This window comes from Episyrphus balteatus, chromosome 1, assembly GCF_945859705.1.
Source record: "Episyrphus balteatus chromosome 1, idEpiBalt1.1, whole genome shotgun sequence".
NCBI lineage: Eukaryota > Metazoa > Arthropoda > Insecta > Diptera > Syrphidae > Episyrphus > Episyrphus balteatus.
In genome coordinates, this window is record NC_079134.1 from 6352395 (window position 1) to 6373308 (window position 20914).

A 20914-nucleotide genomic window follows, 5' to 3' on the forward strand; every position below is an offset into this window, starting at 1 on the left:
TTTTATTTTTTTGTTTGTTTTTTTTCTTTATGGCAAAAACATGTTCATCAACTAAGAGATCAAAATGAAAGATGATTCTTAAAAATTAAAAAAATATTGCGAGCTTAGTTACGAGAAAGAGAGAGACTTAAAGACTTGTGCTCCAGATGTGGTATTCTCATTATTTTGTGTGTTTACAACACAAAGTCAAAAAATACACTCTTACAATTTAAATTCCTAAATTAAATTGCAATAAAAAGAGAATTAACAGAAATTCATGTTGGTTGGTCTGGCTTGACCTTTCACTGAATCGAATGCACATTTTTTTTTCAAGATTAAAACTAATTTCAATAAAAGAATAAAACAAAAAAAAAGAGAGATTTAAAAAAAAATCATTCAAATACAAATATTATTTAGAGATTTTAGCCGTCAGATAGTGCTGGAGTTACCCAACCATATTTTTCGTGCGTCTTTACTAAAGACCTGAAAGCTTCTTCAGCAGATCTCCTGAAATGATAAAAATGAAAATAAAAAAAGAAGGTCAACATTTGAATTTAATTTTTACTTCTCAACAACTACAAACCTGCTAAATTCTTTTGTACTTTTTGGTTTCCTAGCTACTCGACCTTGTCCCTTGACTAAACTAGCCGCAAATTGCATGAGTACTGCTTCGACGGTATAGGCACTTGCCCATCCGCGTGGCGTCAATAATTCCATGCAAATTGCACCACCCTCCATGACGAATCCTTTTTCTATTCGCGGCTCAACCACTCTCATGAATGGTGGGGCAAAGGGAAAATTCTCCGGAAATACCAAATGTAACAGGATAAATGGAATGTTCAGCTCGACCATGTCCTCGGCTAGTGGTGAATCCGGGTCGATAATATGCAAGCGAGCATACCATTCGTATAGATTGTCGTTCACCAGTTCGACCTGTGGAATGCGTTCAAAATGAGAAAAACAAACTCAGTACAAAAAGGCTATATGAACATATATGTATTATAAAAAAAAAGCAGACGTTGTTGGTTGGGTTGTTGTTCCATTTTTGTGTGATGTGTTGTGGCAATTAGTTTTTTAAGTGGTATGCTTGGTGTTTTGATAAAAAAAATAGAACATTTTGCATGAATTACAGTTTTAGATCTATTGTGATAGGGGAGGGAGGGAGGTTATATAATTTTCAAAGTGTCGCGCTTAAAATGCAATCCTTACGTAAATTGGAAACATAAATTAACAGCAAACAGTTTATGGAAAGTTCATTTTATTTGTTCGTCAAATGGAATTTTGAGGGTGGTGGCATATTTAAAAATGTAGGCTCGTTCGGTTCGTTTAACTTTAAACCTATATCACACATTTCTGTAGTTAAAAGTAACTTCATGATTTAAAGAACACAGGAAGTCTTGTATTGAGTAGAAAGGCATTAGAGTGCGTTCTTTGACACCTTGTTAGTGCGGTACAGGTATATGTTCGCAAATAAATGAATTTAAAGAAAAAAGACTTCCTTTGATGATTAAGTTTCAAATCTAAAAACTTTAACAAACTGTTAGTCTTACTCAAATAAATTAGTCGGTGGTTATGGAATACAAATAACAATTTTAATATAGAAAAAATGAAATCTTGGCAGTTCAATAATTGAATGTCTGCCTTGTTAATTTTTCCTTTTTTTATTTTAGTTTACGGCTTTGTAGAGCACTGCGAAAAAAAGGACTACATTTCTATGCATATGTTCAAACCGTTAGCAACTTCTAACTTAGAGCTCTTGTGGGGCTCTTGCATTAAAAAAAAACGTGTAGAAACGCAATATCTCGAGAGGGACTCATCGCATTAGATTGAAATTGAAAATGGTTTGGATCGTCATGATATCCTGATTTAATTAACTTTACAATCCACTCAAAGCACATTAAGGTAGCTTGAAAGACAGTGTAACATGTTATTCATATAGCGGGATTTAATTAAAAAAAAACGACTTACACAAAATTATACAAAAACTTAGGCTTTTGGGTGATTCCCTAAAGGGAATATTGCGTACTGTCGCAGATAAGGCACTGCGTTTTTTTATTTAATGGTACCTGTCATAGAATTGTGTTCTTAAATTAACCTTAATCTTAAAAATAGGAACATACAAAATCAAAATATCGCTCATTTACTTGAACAAACTAGTTTTTAAGGAAAATCATTGATTTATTTTTGTATGTAAAAAGTTAGTTTTTAAAACAAAATTTGTGTTCTTTCTCAGTCAGTTTTTAATGCTAAGAAATGACTTTCTGTAGGATTGCAGATTACCTTATTCCAATAACTTCTGCATTAATAACTATTATTTTTGAGTTATGAAAGTATTCAAGTAAATGAGCGATATGTACTCATTTTTGAATTATCTTTGAAACAAAATCAATCAATAGAGTTCTTAAAAAGGACATCGTAAATCAAAAATATATAGAAAACCACTAATGCTATGGATTTTAAGGAACTTTACATTTCAAGGATCAGATTTTTGAATAATTTAAATTTTGAACCTTTTTTGATTTTCAAATAAATTCTTTTAAAAAACTCGATTTTATTTGCATAAAATTAAACTCTTTCGCCAATACAAATGTGAAAAAGGTGACTTTCGTTTGAATTTTTTTACTTCTTCTTCCCTGAGAGGAGGACAAACCGCCCCTACAGTATCGTATTCAGGGGCTTTTAATGCAATGAATCCCTTAACATTCTCTGTAAAAAATTTCTTATACAAACAGGTTTGCATATAATTAAGTCATAATTTTTCGCTGAACACTTATACTGATAAAAAAAAAATTCGAAGGACGATTTGAAGTAATATTAGCTCTGCTAAATTTGTGGAACATATTTTTTGTTTGTTTTTAAGATATAAGCTTTTGTGACCTTTGACCCCCTTCAGGACTTTTGTAAACTACACCAATATCAACTAGTATACAGAAAATCAACTTATTACAATTATTTCTTTTACTTTTATTCGCCTATTCCTACTGGGTTAGCTGGCAAATATGGATTTTGCTTATGACTTAAAATCAGTTCCATTTATTTAAAATTTAGAAATGTAACTGGCTATTGAGCCCACCTTAAGTGCCTACAAATTTTGCATTCCTTCGTTGAGAAGAAATTGCAAAAATTCGGTGGAAACCAAATTTTTCGACGAATCAAAGATCTGAATGTATGCTACCTATTTCTCGCACCTTTCCAAAAAAAAAAACAAATATATATGTACTATTAGAAAAACCATGCTCATTAGACTTTTCGAAAATAAAAAAAAAACTGGAAAGTGATCGTCCTTTTTTTATAATTGGGTTTTGTAATATCCAAATTTACTAATGATCGCTTCCTTATTAAAAGCTATTAAAATCTCTGAAATTCGCTTTAATAGAACTGAGGTAATCCAGCGTATGTTCAGGTTCACGAATGATCTTGCCTTCATATGAACAGATTGCTAAAAATACAGAACACAGGTATGGCAGAAGCATTCGAAAGTAGTCTTCAGGACGACACCCACTTTGAATATCGATGGCTACAATTATTTACGTTTTTCCATTTCAATCCAGAAAAAGTTTCGACGCAATTAATTGTCTTTTCGAGAGGTTTAGGTTAGCCGTATCGACTGTAGCTGACTTTGAAAAACTAAGCAACCACCATATATAAAACATTTAGCTCAGTTGATATTAATCTTTAGCCTTTCTTCAATACATAGCCTAATAGTAATAAAAGGTATACCCACTATGTCAAAATGGCATCATATATTCAAAGTCTAAATATAATTCCAAAACTCACTGTAAATATGGGACCCATGGCACTGTTTTGCATTCTTTGTATTTCCCTAAACTCCTTCATCAGTCGTCTCGATCGAATTGTGGAATCATTTAGTTTCAAAGTAGATTTACTTGAAGCTGGTGAAACACCTCTGTAATTGTTATAAAACACGAATCATTTTTTCATTGCCATCAATAAGAAGAAAAAAAAAATACCATTTACCTTCTTAGTCGGCGACCAGGTGAACCCGAAGGACCACCATTGGCAGCAGGTGGTTGATTGCCTTCCGCACCTTCCGATTGTTTGTCATTTCCTTTGAATAGTTTTCGAATTGCTGCCGCAACTTTTTCCTTAGACCTTGAAGACATTGCAGGGTGGTTTTTGTTTCTCCTTGATTAATATCGATTAGATTTTGATTGCTTCTTCTTTCAAAGTAGGTTTTGTCCACTTTCTTATAATATTGAGATTAGTTTTGTGGTTCTATTAGGGGAGATTGACTGTTTATTTTTTTTTAAATACCTCAACCTCTCCAATCTAAAGTTGTTTGTTTATTTTTCTAGCAAAACATTTTTAAAGTAAAGAATTCTTCGGTTGCTTTTAATGGTTTGTACTCCAATCTATCTATCAGGAGCCCTGAAATTAAAAGAAAGCAAAGACATTTTATTGAGTGTATCTAATCTGTGGATTATTAGTTTCGCAGCATGAGACTCTGTGTGCAAGGATAACGTCATGCTGTTTCTCAGACAATATAATATGCAAGGAAAATGTCTTTTTTTCCTGTTTTCCTATTCCTTTTATTTTAAATCGATAGACCCAAGAGATATGTTATTTTTTTATTTGTTTTTGTTTCTGTAAAAGTATCCTCCTTGGGAATTGAGATTTATTGATTTTCATCATCATCACATCATCGTATCGTTTGAAAGAAAATTTTATTCTTCGTAGGATTATTATACAACAGAATATACACAAGGAAGAAAAAAACTTGCAAATTCAAAGGAAACATTTATAAAGGAAATATACTATGTATGTATGTAGGAGTGTTATAGGTGTATTGTTGTATCTGTAAAACATAAAAGCACTACACTACTTGTAGCTGAGAACACTGAAGATGTGTCCCAAGTGATAAATACAATTCGCTGTTGATTGCTTGAGGGCATATCGAGTTTTTCAGTGTTCAATAAAGAATGGGGATGCTTTTAAGAAAACATTTTTTTTTTTTTTCAAATTTATAGTATTTCAATTCTATAGTTGATCAAAACTCGTTGAAGTAATAGAAAAAAAAAATATATAAAAATTTCGCCACGTGTTAGATTCACCAAAAATCAATTTCTGATTTACTCTTCAGTTATTATATGTATTAACATAGTATAGTTCAGAATTATAGTTTTTCCACAAAAAAAAACTTTGCAAAGAAAAGACTTTTTAGAGGACAGGTTTATATAGAGCGGCTAAGTCGCCCACTCATCCTTTCAAATGGCCTGGGCCTTTCCCATCTGCTAAACGGCAGAAACGCACAAAATTACGCTTAAGGTCAGAACAATCTATTCTTCTTGGCCGATTGCGGTCAAATTATCCGTCCATCCAACCAACAAGATTTAGAAACCGCAATTTCAGGACTCAAATAGGATAAAACCGCCGATTCGGATGGTCGAACTGTTTAAAGCAGCTATAGATGATTTTATGTTCAGGAGTACACCAGTTCATTTGTAATATGTGGTAGGATGGTAGGAAGAAAGTATTCTCGATGAATAGAAAGTCAGCTAAGTATGTCCCATCTACAAGAAAAGGAAGACGCTCTAAAATGCGCTAAGTAAAGATTTGAAGTCTTCTGAAAATCGCTTATACAGTTTTTTTGGTCTGCTTATTGTCAGTATCCTTATCACCAGCTGTTTTGGGCATCACACTCAAACTGCAAATCGATACACAACATCACCTCGTCAACTTTAACAATACTTATGATGGCGTAAACAGAGACGAGAAATAAAAAGCCATGTTGCATCTCCGAATCCTTATCAAACTAATTTGCTTGTGCAGGATAACCATCATGGAGAGTTCTTGCTGTTCAAGGTTGGTTGCTTGGTAGTTGTTTGATGTCCAAAATGGTTTACGACAAGATGATGCGCATCAAGACGAAGATCGTGGTACATTAAGCAATTGTGCGCAACTGAAAAGTGGCGCAAAATCAAAAATCAGTTCAACTTCTCGCATATGCTCATATCCTTGACATAATCGAAAGAACAAAGCGATTTGTCAGTAGTGTGTTTGTTGGTATTGAGAACGAGGCGGTGAAAAGAAGAAGGCTTTTTACAAGACCTTAATCATAGAGACTTAGCTGGCTACGGAGGTTTGTTAATTGATTCCGAGATCCACCGCGGACTCTGAGTATGTAATTAGGTACCACAAGGTTCAATACCCATACCTCTTCTCTTCACGTTATTTAGAAACGAGGGCTTCCTGATGTCTTTGGCCAAGAATCTGTGTGTTAACAGTAGGAAAGTACATGATTTCCAAACACAGTTTTGGTTTTACATTTAATTCCCAAAAAAAACCTCATAAAAATATTAAGTAACAACTATTTGCATAGGACAAAGAAATTCTGCAACAAATTCTAAATGCGATATGCAAGAGGTCTACCACAACTTTTATTTCAAGACAATAATGACGCATGCATTTTACCACACATTTTAAGTTGTTTATTTACAACATTTCGGGGTATTCCATCTGAATTTTCTAAATTCTTTCAAATTTGTTTGGCACTGCTCCAAGGAAATATCTCTGCCTACTTACTGAAAAGAATTAAATAATTTCCGAGGATGGGTAAAAGATTTTGTGTAGGTAAGAAAAAAAAAGGAACTTAAGAAGTGTGCAAAAACATTTACCTCTTCTATATAAACGAATAATGCCGAAATATCTAAAAACTCATAAATTGTCTTGAATTCGGAAATTCAATCTTTTTTTTTTATTGAGTCCAACAAATAAACCACATCTGTACAATAAATATTCTAAAAATAGAAGGTGATCAACCTTTGTGTTTTTCGTCCTTTGTGTTTGTTTTGTTTCATCAAAGTCAAACTTGTGTGTAGGACAAACAAAGTAAAGAAACACACAAATGTTTTCATATCCAACTTTTGTAATAAGAATGTAAATTGATTTGTGTGTGTTTTTTCGTCTTGTGTGTGTTTGTGTTGTGTGGGTGTTTTGAAACTTTATTGCCTAAGTTACTTACAATGAAAAACTTTTGATGATGATGATGTTAATGGAATATCGATTTAAGTTGCTTTTCTTATTACAGTAAATAATATTTTATATAATATGAAATATGTTATAATATGAGATAAAGTTGAATTGCATTTCTTTGTGGTATAAGTTTAATATGGTTCATTTAGGTTCGGCACTAAAGCTTATTTCGGCCGAAGGAATTTATGGATATTTCAAGGACAGTCAAATGCCGAAACTCAACACTATAAAATTGGAATTTGGTCAAGAGATCGGTCAAATAAGTTTGTCGACATTTTAAGATACGAAATGTTCAGCTTTTCTCGGCATGTTTGATAAATTTGCCTTAGTCGTTTCTAGAATAGACTAGACAAAGTCCAAAACAGATTATATTGGTTTTGCTTAAAAATCCTCATCAGACAAAGGCCTACATTAATTTCATGCTTGCCTAAAAGCTTTGAATAAGCCAAAACCAGTCTTTCGGCAATGACTTGGCAACATATTGTAAGAGAAAGGGTGTTCTACTGACCTTGCGATCGGTTATGCTTACAAGGGCAAGCTAGTTTCTTAAAACTTCCAAAAAGACGTTTCAGCTTTCCAAATCCCAACCTGCAATTTTCTTATTTTCTTTCGTGACCTTTGCCGTTGGGCGTTTTATTTATATAACATTAATCCTCCCCCGTTGATGCCCAAAGCAATTTAAATGCTGTTCTCTGTTAAATAAGCTTATATACCTAACGTTTTATAATTTTATATTCCCAAATGTTAAATAAAAACATAACACCATCCAATTAGGCATGCTAATCTTTGTTTTGTTTTTTCTATACCCTCTAATTTCAACATGAAACTTAACCAAAAATTTATCAAATTACTGTTGTTTATTATGTTAACATATCAACTGCCTGAGGGTTGGCATTATGTTTATAAAGTTGGTTTTGTTTTTGTTTTTTTATATCTCTGCTCTAATTTCAGCTTCAGTTTTGAAATTGAAGATGAGATAGGGATCATGATATCATCATAGTTCCATTAACAACAAGTATGCCCTCTGCCAAAAAGAAGGACATGATTAAAACATTAAATTTCATAAATGTCGTTATTTTTATTTAACTGCCCCACCCCCGCCCGTAGTAGAACTATTAACATAAATACTGGGTGTTTCGACTAAATTATTTTTGTTTTTATTTTTAACAGCTAGGCTATATTATCAAATACGAGGATTTAATAAAGTGTTCATTCAATGCAACAATTGCATTATTTTTATAATGTTTGTTTGTGACAGATTCTGTCAATTTTCAATTTTTAAGTTAAGCTTAGAAATGCATACAGAATGTGTAGTTTAAGTTGAACGGCAGTATTTCAACGTTTTAACCACAGTTCATTTGCCAGTTAAGACATTTAAGTTGTATTTATAGCTGCAATTTGATAGAGGCGATATTATCGTTTCGGGTGCGACATTTATACACATAAATTAATATTTTATGGTAGCTCTTTATACTGAGAACATTATTATTAGAGGTTTTTATAAACACCATTCAACCAGTCCAGTCGATTAATTTTGATTTTTGTGACATCAAAAGACATGAAAATAAAAGATATATGGATTAAAAAGAGACTGTTTCGGGTGCTAAAAGAAATAGCCTGTGGCCCGTTCTTTTATTAAATAAAGTCAATTTTGGTTGTTTTGTCAAAAAAATCGTTGTTGTTGTTGTTTATGTTAGATTTTGTTAGAAAATTTCAACTTTTATTTAGGAACGACTAATGTTACATTTTGTTGATCTGTCAAAACAAAATTTTTTGATATCAATTTTATGCATGAAAAAACAAGAAAGAATTAATTTGGTACTGAAATAATTCTTTAAAATTGAATTCCAAAAAAATTGAAACAAAAATATGAAAACAAACAAAAATTCTCTTCTCGCATCTTCCCCTCTCTCCCCATTTAGTTGTGTTTGACAGATTAACATAGCAACTCAAGTCCAGGAGCTGAGTTGGAAAAAGTTACAAAATGCAACTATTTGACACTTTAACATTGCATTTAGGAATGATGTTAGGACGTCACAATGTTACATTTCGTAACTTTTTTCTCATTAAGGAACGATGAAAGTTAACTATTGTTAACAATAGTTAACATCGGCGAATAAAAAAACGCACTTCTGTCATTTGTTAATGTCTTTGAACTCGAAGTTTTATGTATTTAAGGCAAAAATATATTTTTATTTACAAGAAGTCAAAGTTAAATATAAAAGCTTAAGGGCGATTTTATTCACTCGCAGTTCCAGTTGAACACAACTCGAGGATTTTTATTCTCAGCTTGAGAAATTGATTTCATTCACTAAAAGTTGACGTTTTTAACCTTCAATTTTCAAATCTAGAGTGTATCAACTTTAATTTTTTTCAACTTTAGGAATTATCAGAAGTTTTCGAGCAAACTTGAGTTTTTACTTTAAAAATGTCGATTTTATTATTATTTCTGTTTCAAAAGTTTGCATATATTTAGTTTATGTTTTTTAACTAAAAAAAAAATGCAAAAGTGATTTCTGTGATAAAAATTGATTTTATTTCTGTTTGATTTTTTTTCTTTCTTGGAAAATCTACTTTTTTATTGTTAATCGGGTCTGATGCGTTTCATCCGAAATCTTAATGGTTTGAATAAACCAATAAACATATGAAACCATTAATTAAACTTCAATTTAAATGACACACCATTCAAAATAATATTCGAAATTGACAGTTTGTTTTATTAAATGTCACAAATAACCTAGGGATATTTTAAAACGACAAGTTGGGCAACTTTGAGCTTGGAACTAGGGAGCTAAGAAAAAAATCATTGAATAAAACAAATTTTTAACTTTTGATTAAAATCTCGAGTTTGAGTTGACTCTCAAGTTTGCCAACTTCAGATTTTTCTCAAAGTTGAGTAATAGTTAATAAAATGGCCCTAAGTAGTGCAAAAAGACCTGAACAAAAATTTGACTAAAATGAAATGGAAGGATAGTTGGAAAACTGCACATTACGTCATTTTACTTAAATAACACTAGAAATTTTGCATTGAATAAAAATTTTTATTTAGAACTGTTTGCTCAAACAAAACTGATATTATGTGTGTTGAATATAAAATTAATCTTTGTAAAAATTTAGCTGTGACTTAACCGATTTCAACGAAAATGCCGTCACATAGTAATTTGAAAAATATAAATATTCAAAAAATTAATAGGTACTAGAGGAACTAATTTATGTCCCTAATAATGTGACCAGTTGAAAAATGTCAAATAATGGTTTCTTGAGTTTCTTAAAGAATGCGTGAGTGCTACTGAAGTAGAAAATGCTTTTAAAAATTGGGAACCCACCGAAAAAAGAACGAGACACCCTGTATTAAGTAATGCAGTGATGTCCTCTTTTATTGTCCAAACAATCCCAAAAAACCATGCTGACATTGATGTTTTTTGCTTCCTTCGGCTTCGCCTCGGTCTATTGCCTACGGTCCTCATACTCGTAAATTATTATCATTCTCAAGAATTTTATCTCTGACAAAGTATTCGTAAATGGGCAAGCAGAAATTTTCAAATAAGAAATTTTCCAAGTCTATATATAAATGTAGGTAGGTATTTTTATATAAGATTGGATTATATTTACGCAGCATATACAAATATACAATTTGATTTTCTCTTCAAAGTACAAAGTACATCATACCCGTGCTTTACTTGTAGTTTGAGAAAATGAAGACAAGAAATGGTATTTTTGAAAAATTGAATTTGCAAAACGCCCATGGCAGTTGCCATGAATCCCTGACTTGTAACTTCAAGGCAAATTATTTATGCGTTAAATAAATTTACATATTTGTATATATAAAAATATGTTTCTATGTATATTGTGTACATATTTAAAATTTCATTGTTGGACCATAAATAGAAACACATTTTATAGAATAATTTATTCCAATAAGGACGATGTTATATAGCTCGATGCATTCATTATATTATTTTACTGTCTGGCAATGGAATATTTTCAGTTACATTTTACTTTGTAACCACGTCACTCTTGGCTATCTATCTCGCTGCTCTCTGGTGAGCGAAAATTAAAAGAGCCTTCAGCAATTTATGTACACGAGTACATAGTAACTTGGATAATAATATTTTTATTATCAGCCTTTGGAAAGGTTATTTAAAGTACTCTTGGAATAGCTCAAACGAACAAACAAGGTTGTTGTTGTAGCCTTTTTTTTATTTTGTGTAAGAATTTTATGGTATTTCTAGAAACCATGCATACAAATAAAAAATCACATTTTATTGTCAAGGATATTTCTGAATTTATGTATGCAATTATGTCTGGTAACATTTGTACAGTAGATTTGATTTTTGTTTTAATTTTAAAAAACAAAAACCAACAAAGCTTTTAAAACTCAAGAACTTATTGCTTTTAAAACAAGATCTCGTTCCTTTAAAAATAACTTTATTTATGTATCTAATTGAAAAAAAAAAACTTCTAACCTCAGCCGGAAGTTGAACCTGGAATACTTTTGCTTTCGAGCAACACTTTTACCACAGATCATCTGTGACATATTGCGGTTGTTTAAATTTAGCTTTTATTGTAATCAAATCAGAGCCCATATGTTTTTTTATTACAAAAAGTAAGAACCGTTTTTAAGAATAAACAAGCTTTTCCATTTTGGTCATATGGCAGGTACCGTTATTCTTGATCCTTAAAATATAATTTCCCCTCTAGGGAATCTTCAAAAACAGATAACTTCATAGTTTGAAATAATTCACTTCAGTTTTTTGGGCTGTAGCTCGAGATAGAGACAGACCGACTTGGGGAAGGGAAAAACCGGCTGGTTTAAACCGGTTTCGGTTTTTTGCTTCGGTCAACCGGTTTTTTCGGTTTTTTTCTACCGGTTTAAACCGGTTTTTGTGAAAAAACCGAAAAAAACGAGACAAAAAACTAAAAACCCTCAAAAACTTTCATTCCCTCTCTCAACTAACCATATTCTTATAAATTTTCATTCATATTCAGCTTAAAAAATTCCTCAAAACTTCTACTAAGAGTGAGTTAAGAACACTCATAACGTAATCAAATTAAAAAAAGCTTTGCTTAGGGAATTTCTTCGAAAAGTTTTTTTTTGGTTGATAAGTTAAAGGCCAATTTCTTCACATAAGTCCTAAGTCAGCTTAGTACCCGGTCTAGCTAGGTCAGGTCCTAGCACTAGTACTCGGTCCTAAGGAAAAGTTAGTACCTGAGCATTTCTTCACATTTATAGGACCTGATCTAAGTTCACAACGCGGTCCTAAGAAATAATTCGTATAAAACTGGTATAACTGTCATTTTGATAATATTTTGATGCTTGAAATATTTTATTTTGATATTTCAACAGATTTTACAAAATATTAACACACAAAAAACAGTCCATTCATGAAATTAACATTAAATATAATTTAAAAAATATTGTGATGATTGAAGAACAAAGACAACAAGAAAAGAAGATATGTAAATTATATCAAGAACCTTTACTATCAAGAACGACGAGAATGTGACAATTTTGTGCATAAGTGCCGGCAAGCCTGATAGCTAGTTCACTAACGACTCGAAGTTAATTCAATAACCTGGGAAAGCCACAGATAAACCAGTTTATTTTATTATTAAAAAAGACAGTTCATATATTATGTATATCTCAATAAAAATAGCATTTTTGAAAACTGAATCTTTATTGTTTTGGTGCAGTTTTGTTTTATAGCAGTCATTGAATGAAGATAATTTTGATCATAGTCTGCAATACTATTTGTAAATAGAATCTTCTTGCAAAGACATTTTGTGTTGGAAATTGTTAGATAGATGTCGGACGGCCATCACTGATGCCCGTAAAATAGAATATATTTTGAGTGAAAATTGTGTGCAGGTGGCTTCAATTATACTATTATAAACTGTGGTTTTCTTATTAGAAATGGATAATCTTCTGCAGTGCCAACGATTTTGTTCCATAATAATTTATTCAAAAACTGCATTTCTATTGCGATACATCTTTAAACAAAATACAAATTACAAAATGCCAAAATTAGAATAAAATTCAATAAACTCAAAAATTACACATTTCAAAAGACACCAAAGCTCAAAAATGCTCATAAAATTTTAAAATAAATGCAAAAACTCAATAAGAATTGAGTATTATCGTCGCTAGACTGTCGATTTTTAGGTTCTAACTTTTACGAAGTCCTAAGTAAAACTCGGTACCAATTTGACAGTACTACGACTTAGAACTTGTGTGAAGAAATCACTTGGTACCGATTTGAGTACTAACGATTGGTATAATAACCATGTACTACCTAATTTTGAGGACCTAGCTAGGACCAAGTCCTAACTAGTACTCGGTCCTAAATTGACAGTTCTAGGGCTTAGTACTTGGGTGAAGAAATGAGTTGATACCGATTTGAGTACTAACTTTAGGACTAGGACTGGTACTAGCGCTAGGACTCTGTGAAGAAATCGGCCGTAAGTTAATTTTTTTTTTGGCTATCAAATCAAGCAAAAAAAACGAAAACCGGTATTTCCAAAAACCGTTTTTTTGGCCCGGTTTAAAACTGGCCGGTTTAACCGAAAGAACAATAACCGGAAAAACCGAAATCGGGTTTTTGTACTAGAAACCGCCATCCCTACACCGACTCATAAGGGGTTTTTCTTTTTTAGTTCTGAACACAGTCTGAACTGTCAAAAAAAATTGTATTTCTTTTTTTTTTTTTCAGAGCGTTCAGAGCCTCAAAATTTGTGTATCTTTTTTGTTCAGAAATTGTTCAGAGCATGTTCAGAGCACAAACTACGAGTTCGGAAAAAGTAGACCGAACATTCTGAGTAAACCCTGAACGCCTTGTGTCAATGAAAAAAAAAAAAAATATATGCTAATCAAAATTAAAATGTCTGCTGAGGCTGTCGGCAGCGGTGAAGTTGGTAAGTTTTAATAAACAGGGTATTATTTCTTGATCAAGTCGCTATAAAGCTAAAATCAAACTCTTCCTTTCTAATAAGATTAAAGTTATGTACCTTTTATGCTGGAATCGAAGTACGGCATACGTACGTTAACGTATTGACGCTTTATGTTCGTTTTCTTCTGATTAAAAAAGAGAGCAACAGTCAAAACGTTAACGTACTTATGCTGTAGTTCGACCCCTGACTTTTGGTGAATTATTTCTCGCAAACATAGAATTTGATAGTTTTCCTTATTCAAATTTAAAATTAAAAAAAAAATGTTTAATAGGCATTCAAATTTTTAAAACTTTTGTCGAAAAAAAAATATCGATTTTGTTCAGTAAATCATGCTCGATACATTGTTTACGATACGTAAATCGCATCAAAATAGATTTTAATTCGATTTTTTATTTGTTGAAATTATTTTTAAAGTGTAACCCTATGTCTTGCCAGGATATTGCTAGCCAACGCATATGCACACTGTTTTTTTAGACACTACGTTTAGGAAAATATAGCTCTCCACTCTTATAACGATAAGGGTAGGTTTGGTTGGCTGTGGCAGGATCTTCTACTATAAGTTCATAGGAACTTGGGTAAAGTTCTTCTTGAATCAAATATGGTTTATATTTTGTTTGGTCATGTGTTTAAAGCTTATTTATTGTTAGACGGTTCCGGCTTCGTGTTCAGTCGTTTTTTTTTTACATTTGTTTACAAATAAGAATGTGTTTCCAGTAACCGTCTAACCGGGCCGTTTGGAAAGTTCCCGACTTCCCAATAGAAAAAAGCATCGTGTCTTTTTCCAATAAAGTGAACTATATTTCATAAATTCATACGAAAACAATCTCGTATAACTTTAAACTTAATCTAAATAAATTGTCCATCTTTTCTAAGTTTCTTTCCTCCCTAGATCCCATACAACATTGTCTATGAAGACCCAAAACCACCCACCCGACATTTTTATAATGTTCATTTTTCCGTTCATTACTGCCACACAAAGTTTTTTTTTATGTTCACACAATTGTTTTAAGGGTTATAAAACTCAAAGGGGACTGAATTCAATTAACGTATATAAACTCGGTCCTAAATTGACAGTTCTAGGGCTTAGTACTTGGGTGAAGAAATGAGTTGATACCGATTTGAGTACTAACTTTAGGACTAGGACTGGTACTAGCGCTAGGACTCTGTGAAGAAATCGGCCGTAAGTTAATTTTTTTTTTGGCTATCAAATCAAGCAAAAAAAACGAAAACCGGTATTTCCAAAAACCGTTTTTTTGGCCCGGTTTAAAACTGGCCGGTTTAACCGAAAGAACAATAACCGGAAAAACCGAAATCGGGTTTTTGTACTAGAAACCGCCATCCCTACACCGACTCATAAGGGGTTTTTCTTTTTTAGTTCTGAACACAGTCTGAACTGTCAAAAAAAATTGTATTTCTTTTTTTTTTTTTCAGAGCGTTCAGAGCCTCAAAATTTGTGTATCTTTTTTGTTCAGAAATTGTTCAGAGCATGTTCAGAGCACAAACTACGAGTTCGGAAAAAGTAGACCGAACATTCTGAGTAAACCCTGAACGCCTTGTGTCAATGAAAAAAAAAAAAAATATATGCTAATCAAAATTAAAATGTCTGCTGAGGCTGTCGGCAGCGGTGAAGTTGGTAAGTTTTAATAAACAGGGTATTATTTCTTGATCAAGTCGCTATAAAGCTAAAATCAAACTCTTCCTTTCTAATAAGATTAAAGTTATGTACCTTTTATGCTGGAATCGAAGTACGGCATACGTACGTTAACGTATTGACGCTTTATGTTCGTTTTCTTCTGATTAAAAAAGAGAGCAACAGTCAAAACGTTAACGTACTTATGCTGTAGTTCGACCCCTGACTTTTGGTGAATTATTTCTCGCAAACATAGAATTTGATAGTTTTCCTTATTCAAATTTAAAATTAAAAAAAAAATGTTTAATAGGCATTCAAATTTTTAAAACTTTTGTCGAAAAAAAAATATCGATTTTGTTCAGTAAATCATGCTCGATACATTGTTTACGATACGTAAATCGCATCAAAATAGATTTTAATTCGATTTTTTATTTGTTGAAATTATTTTTAAAGTGTAACCCTATGTCTTGCCAGGATATTGCTAGCCAACGCATATGCACACTGTTTTTTTAGACACTACGTTTAGGAAAATATAGCTCTCCACTCTTATAACGATAAGGGTAGGTTTGGTTGGCTGTGGCAGGATCTTCTACTATAAGTTCATAGGAACTTGGGTAAAGTTCTTCTTGAATCAAATATGGTTTATATTTTGTTTGGTCATGTGTTTAAAGCTTATTTATTGTTAGACGGTTCCGGCTTCGTGTTCAGTCGTTTTTTTTTTACATTTGTTTACAAATAAGAATGTGTTTCCAGTAACCGTCTAACCGGGCCGTTTGGAAAGTTCCCGACTTCCCAATAGAAAAAAGCATCGTGTCTTTTTCCAATAAAGTGAACTATATTTCATAAATTCATACGAAAACAATCTCGTATAACTTTAAACTTAATCTAAATAAATTGTCCATCTTTTCTAAGTTTCTTTCCTCCCTAGATCCCATACAACATTGTCTATGAAGACCCAAAACCACCCACCCGACATTTTTATAATGTTCATTTTTCCGTTCATTACTGCCACACAAAGTTTTTTTTTATGTTCACACAATTGTTTTAAGGGTTATAAAACTCAAAGGGGACTGAATTCAATTAACGTATATAAACCCTAAGTTGTTGTGGAGGTCGTAAGTGTGTAATCCTGACATTGAATGTCATGTAGGGGTTATAGATAAAATTTTGCAAAACCAGTTGAAAAGGTGGTATAAACTTGTGTGTTTTAACGATGCAGCCGGAAGCATGTACAAATTTAATTGACTATGACAAGTTTTAATCTAATTTAAAAAGGAAACATTTTTCTATTAATTAATTTTCTTTATAAATAGATTCTGTTCTATGGTAGTTATGGATAAGAATTTCATTTTCATTCTCAAACTAAGTATACAATACCATGTGTTGCATATATGAACTCGGACTCGTTGATATTCGACATCATCAAGAGAGAACCACTACAATATAGTTCATTAATTAAACCGTCAAGATTTATATCACCATTTCAGAACATAAATACATCCATCCATTTGTCTTTGGTTTTTGGTATGGTTGGTATACGGTTGGTCGGTCGGTAACACTTGCTTGCTATTGCCACCCCAGTAGTAAGCTTAAAATACGATTCTTGATGCAATCAGTTGGCAGTTTTGCGGTTTATTTTGTTCATCGTTCATTATACATCATTTCCATAAATACTCTCGTACAAAAACCAACCGAGAACTGAGACCAACCGAGTAAGCCACCAACCGACCAACTGTTCGTATTCCGTATTCGTAATAATAAAGCCCAATCAATCATACACGAGTAGAGTATGTATAGGTGTGTGTGTGTTTCCTGGTGCTGGGTGGAATGCAAAAGCAAACCAGCCATCACATTGCTGCAACTGTTTTTAATCCACCACTTGGACACAAGTAAGAGCTGGCATTAATAACCATCAATTGGGGCGACACAGCGAGTGACGTTCCAATGCAGCAGCAGCACGAACGACTACGAACCAAATCGATTTCTTGGGAAAACGCGCCGCTCGCGCGATGCAACATTCATGTTTCCGACCGCTGTGCCGCCATATTGCTGTGGCGGAAGAACTCAGTGGAGCCTTCTGTTTTTTTTTTGTACAACAACATTGCACACGTATATATGCATTCCTCCTCGTTTTAAATAAATAATTTGCATGGTTACCATCCATAGTCTCCTCTCTAGTCTCTCTCTCTCTCTCTCTCTCTGGTGTTGCACATCTAAAATCAAAAGAGAGCTAAAAATAAATAAACCTCCTCGGGGACACAACTAGTGCAGAAAACGCATCTTCTAAGCATCAGTACCAGTGGAGGTCGACCATCACACCTCAAAATAAATAAAATCAATAATTTATTTTCCAACAAATAACACTGCTACAAGTGTGTTGGTATGAGAAGATTAACAACAAGTTGTTGTTTTTTTGTTGAGGAAATATATATTTTATCAAGAAAAAAGAAGGGTTGGCAACGTCTGAATGAACAAGGGCAACAGATGATATGGCACAGACTTGCCAAACCATCAGACCAAATAATTAATAACAATACAAAGTAGTACTTGAACATTTTTGTATGTTTGTATCCATATACTTATAAATAGATTGTGCGTCATTTTCGCAGGAATCTTCCGTCATGGTCTTATGAATTGGAAAAAGGAAGAATAACAACAAAAACAGAAAACAACGATAATCTGAAGAGAGATACTCTAAGGAATTATTTTCCACTTGACAACGACGAAGACGAAAGGCTTATAACAAAAACAATATACCGCCACCACTTACAAGGATATAAATATACACAGACGTGCAACGCCAAGTAATTTAATTGCTTCTGCTAAGTTCTGTTCTGAGGTGATGGTTTATATACGTTAACGTCTTACGAAAGACGAAATCTTCTTCTCTTCAATTAATTAACTAGACTTTGCAAGTGCTGTTAAGCTGTTTCTATACCCGAAAACAACATAAACACGTTTTTAGCTTTGATGAATAAGGATATTAAAAGATGTTTATAAGAGAGTATACTTTGGGGAATGATGGAACTATAAGATAGTCTTCAAGTGTTTTCCTTGGAAATGAGAGATAATTTTATAATTATCTAAAATTTTTGTATTATTTATTTAATTGCGTCTGAATTTTGTCAGAATAAAAGAGCATTCGTGCGGAAATTCGACAACTTGAAGTTGAATTACTATGTTAACTTATTTACGTACATTATCTTAAGATGTATTTTTGCATTTATGTGTAGAGGATTTTGAAGGTTAAAAAATGTAAGATAGAATTAAAATTTTGGAATTAATTTGTTAACCCTTTTCTGAAAAATTTTAAAACAAAAAATCTAATTGGTTTACTAATTTGTAGGGTTTTGTGTTTTTTTCGAAGTAAATTTTGAGGTTAGAAAACTTAACGTGATCGAGTGAAACAGACTTCGGATTCGGTTTCAGCGACTCAAAATGCATTTCATTAACATAAACGCATCCCCAGTTCAGCACTTTTTTGTTTTTGGCTGTCACAGGGTATTTTTTGGGCACGCAGTATCTAATAGTACCTATGTATTTTGAGTCGCTGAAACCCAATCCACTCAAATACTTTTATAAATTTTTTTAACCAATTTTTTTTGCTGATCCAAAAGATATATTAGTTTTGAATTTTAAATACACCCAATTGGAATTTTCCTAACAGCCAAAACCAAATGCTTTGAAGTTTCGAAAGCTAAATTTAAACTGGTTTTATGGTAAAAAAAATCCTTGCCTTCTTGTTCTTGTTGTTTGAAGATTCTAAGAAAACATTCTGTCATGAAATAATTCCTTTCAAGGGCAGTTTTTATTTACTTGCAAAAGTAAATAAAATCCATTTTAATTAATATCTGCTAAAAAATGTTCACTACCAGTAAATACAAAGCAAAAATTTGAAATTGACAAACAAAGAACATTTCAATCAGTAACAACAACGCACAATGATGACCACAAAAGTTTCAGTTTCTCTGGTTTCGTCAAGAGGAAGCATCAGCCACCACAAAGAAAAATAAAGGAACAACTGTTTTAACGCGCTTGACAAACGCTGCGTGCATTACAGCTTTCTTTGTCATCATCTTGCATTAAGTTAAATGTCAATCAACAGAATTGGAGTATCATCACGTTGTTGCATTGATTTTAATTTGCCTTGCACTTGTGCATCAAGCTCCACTATCATTACAGACGGCTTTAATGTATTTTTTGTTTTCATTTTTTATTTATTTAAATGAGCCATTTCAATTTGCATTCACCAAGTCACAGGCATCGCATGGTCTTCGATTTTCTGAATCTTATGAACTTACTCACATGTTTGTTCAAAACTCATATGAAAACAGTGATATGGCACATTATATACACTATAAACATGCATACATGCACCACATGCACTCTACCTATTTCCCCTACTGTCGTATAGTAGGTTAAATCAACTAACCAACAATAACAACAACAATTTGGTATTGCAAATCGAGCATATAAATGGCAAAATGGCATAGAAAACAGAAAAACACGTTGTTTCTTAATCACTGAAACCCCAAACCAACAAATTATGGAAAATGTGTGCATTCGAACAATTTAATTGCAGGGTTTCCGGTTTCATGTTTATTTGTTTGTTTTTTTTATGAGTGCAGATGTGTTATGTTTTTTTTGTCAACTTCTTCAATTTATTCAATAAAAAAAATGAAACGGCATCATAATACTTGTAAATAGGGTTGGGTTAATGACATAATGCTTTATGCGGTGTGGTTTAGTGAGTATTTGATTCTGATTGTTTCTTGGAAAATAGTCGTCGTCGTCGTCGACTATACATGAATGGGGTCGAAGAACGCACTTGAAAGGTTATCTATGCAAAACACTCGAAACAGAAGAAATATTGATGATTATACGAGTACAAGAAAAAATTAAAGAAGAAAATTAAACAATTTCCGGAAATGGAAGAAAAACAAGTTTAAGAATAAAGCGATTTTAAAGTGTGAGCAAAAAATGTTCTTTGAGAGACTTTACTACGAGGTGATAAGTTCTCAAGGCTGAATTTGCTGAGAGGCCAAAAAAAGGTTTATAAGTAGAGGATGGACTTGGCCAAGAGCTTCTCACTTCACAATTTGAAAGGTCATCACTTCATCAGTGAATGGTAGGATGAGATTACAACAAGAAGAGAAGACAGTAATTCCAAGATAATTCTGTTTGCCAAAAATGCATAATTTTTGATGAGTTTAAAAGGGGAATCTAATTAAAGTATTCTCGCCTAAGTGCGTCGTTTAATTAATTAGTGAAATTTCTGTGTCTGTTAGCTCTTTTCCCACGTTTTTCGGAGAACATAATTCCTTAATGTTTTCCGATTCTGCTGAGAACTTGTTTCTTGCAAAA

The 20914-nt window shown here is 32.5% G+C and overlaps 1 protein-coding gene across 3 annotated transcripts in view; it reads right to left on the bottom strand.

The window, feature by feature from the left end:
- LOC129915337 (ubiquitin-conjugating enzyme E2Q-like protein CG4502) overlaps positions 1 to 20914 on the bottom strand; it is a 38229-nt gene continuing 17315 nt past the window's right edge. The window contains exons 2-6 of one of the 3 annotated variants that reach the window (XM_055994847.1): positions 4255 to 4368; positions 3958 to 4182; positions 3757 to 3886; positions 563 to 912; positions 1 to 486 (exon numbers count right to left, since the gene is read on the bottom strand). In XM_055994847.1, coding sequence (XP_055850822.1) covers positions 402 to 486; positions 563 to 912; positions 3757 to 3886; positions 3958 to 4103 — 711 coding nt within the window. In that variant the 5' untranslated portion in view covers positions 4104 to 4182; positions 4255 to 4368 and the 3' untranslated portion in view covers positions 1 to 401. Of the gene's footprint in view, positions 487 to 562; positions 913 to 3756; positions 3887 to 3957; positions 4369 to 20914 lie in introns of all 3 variants that reach the window. The other 2 variants (XM_055994829.1, XM_055994838.1) reach the window with 2 other exon arrangements.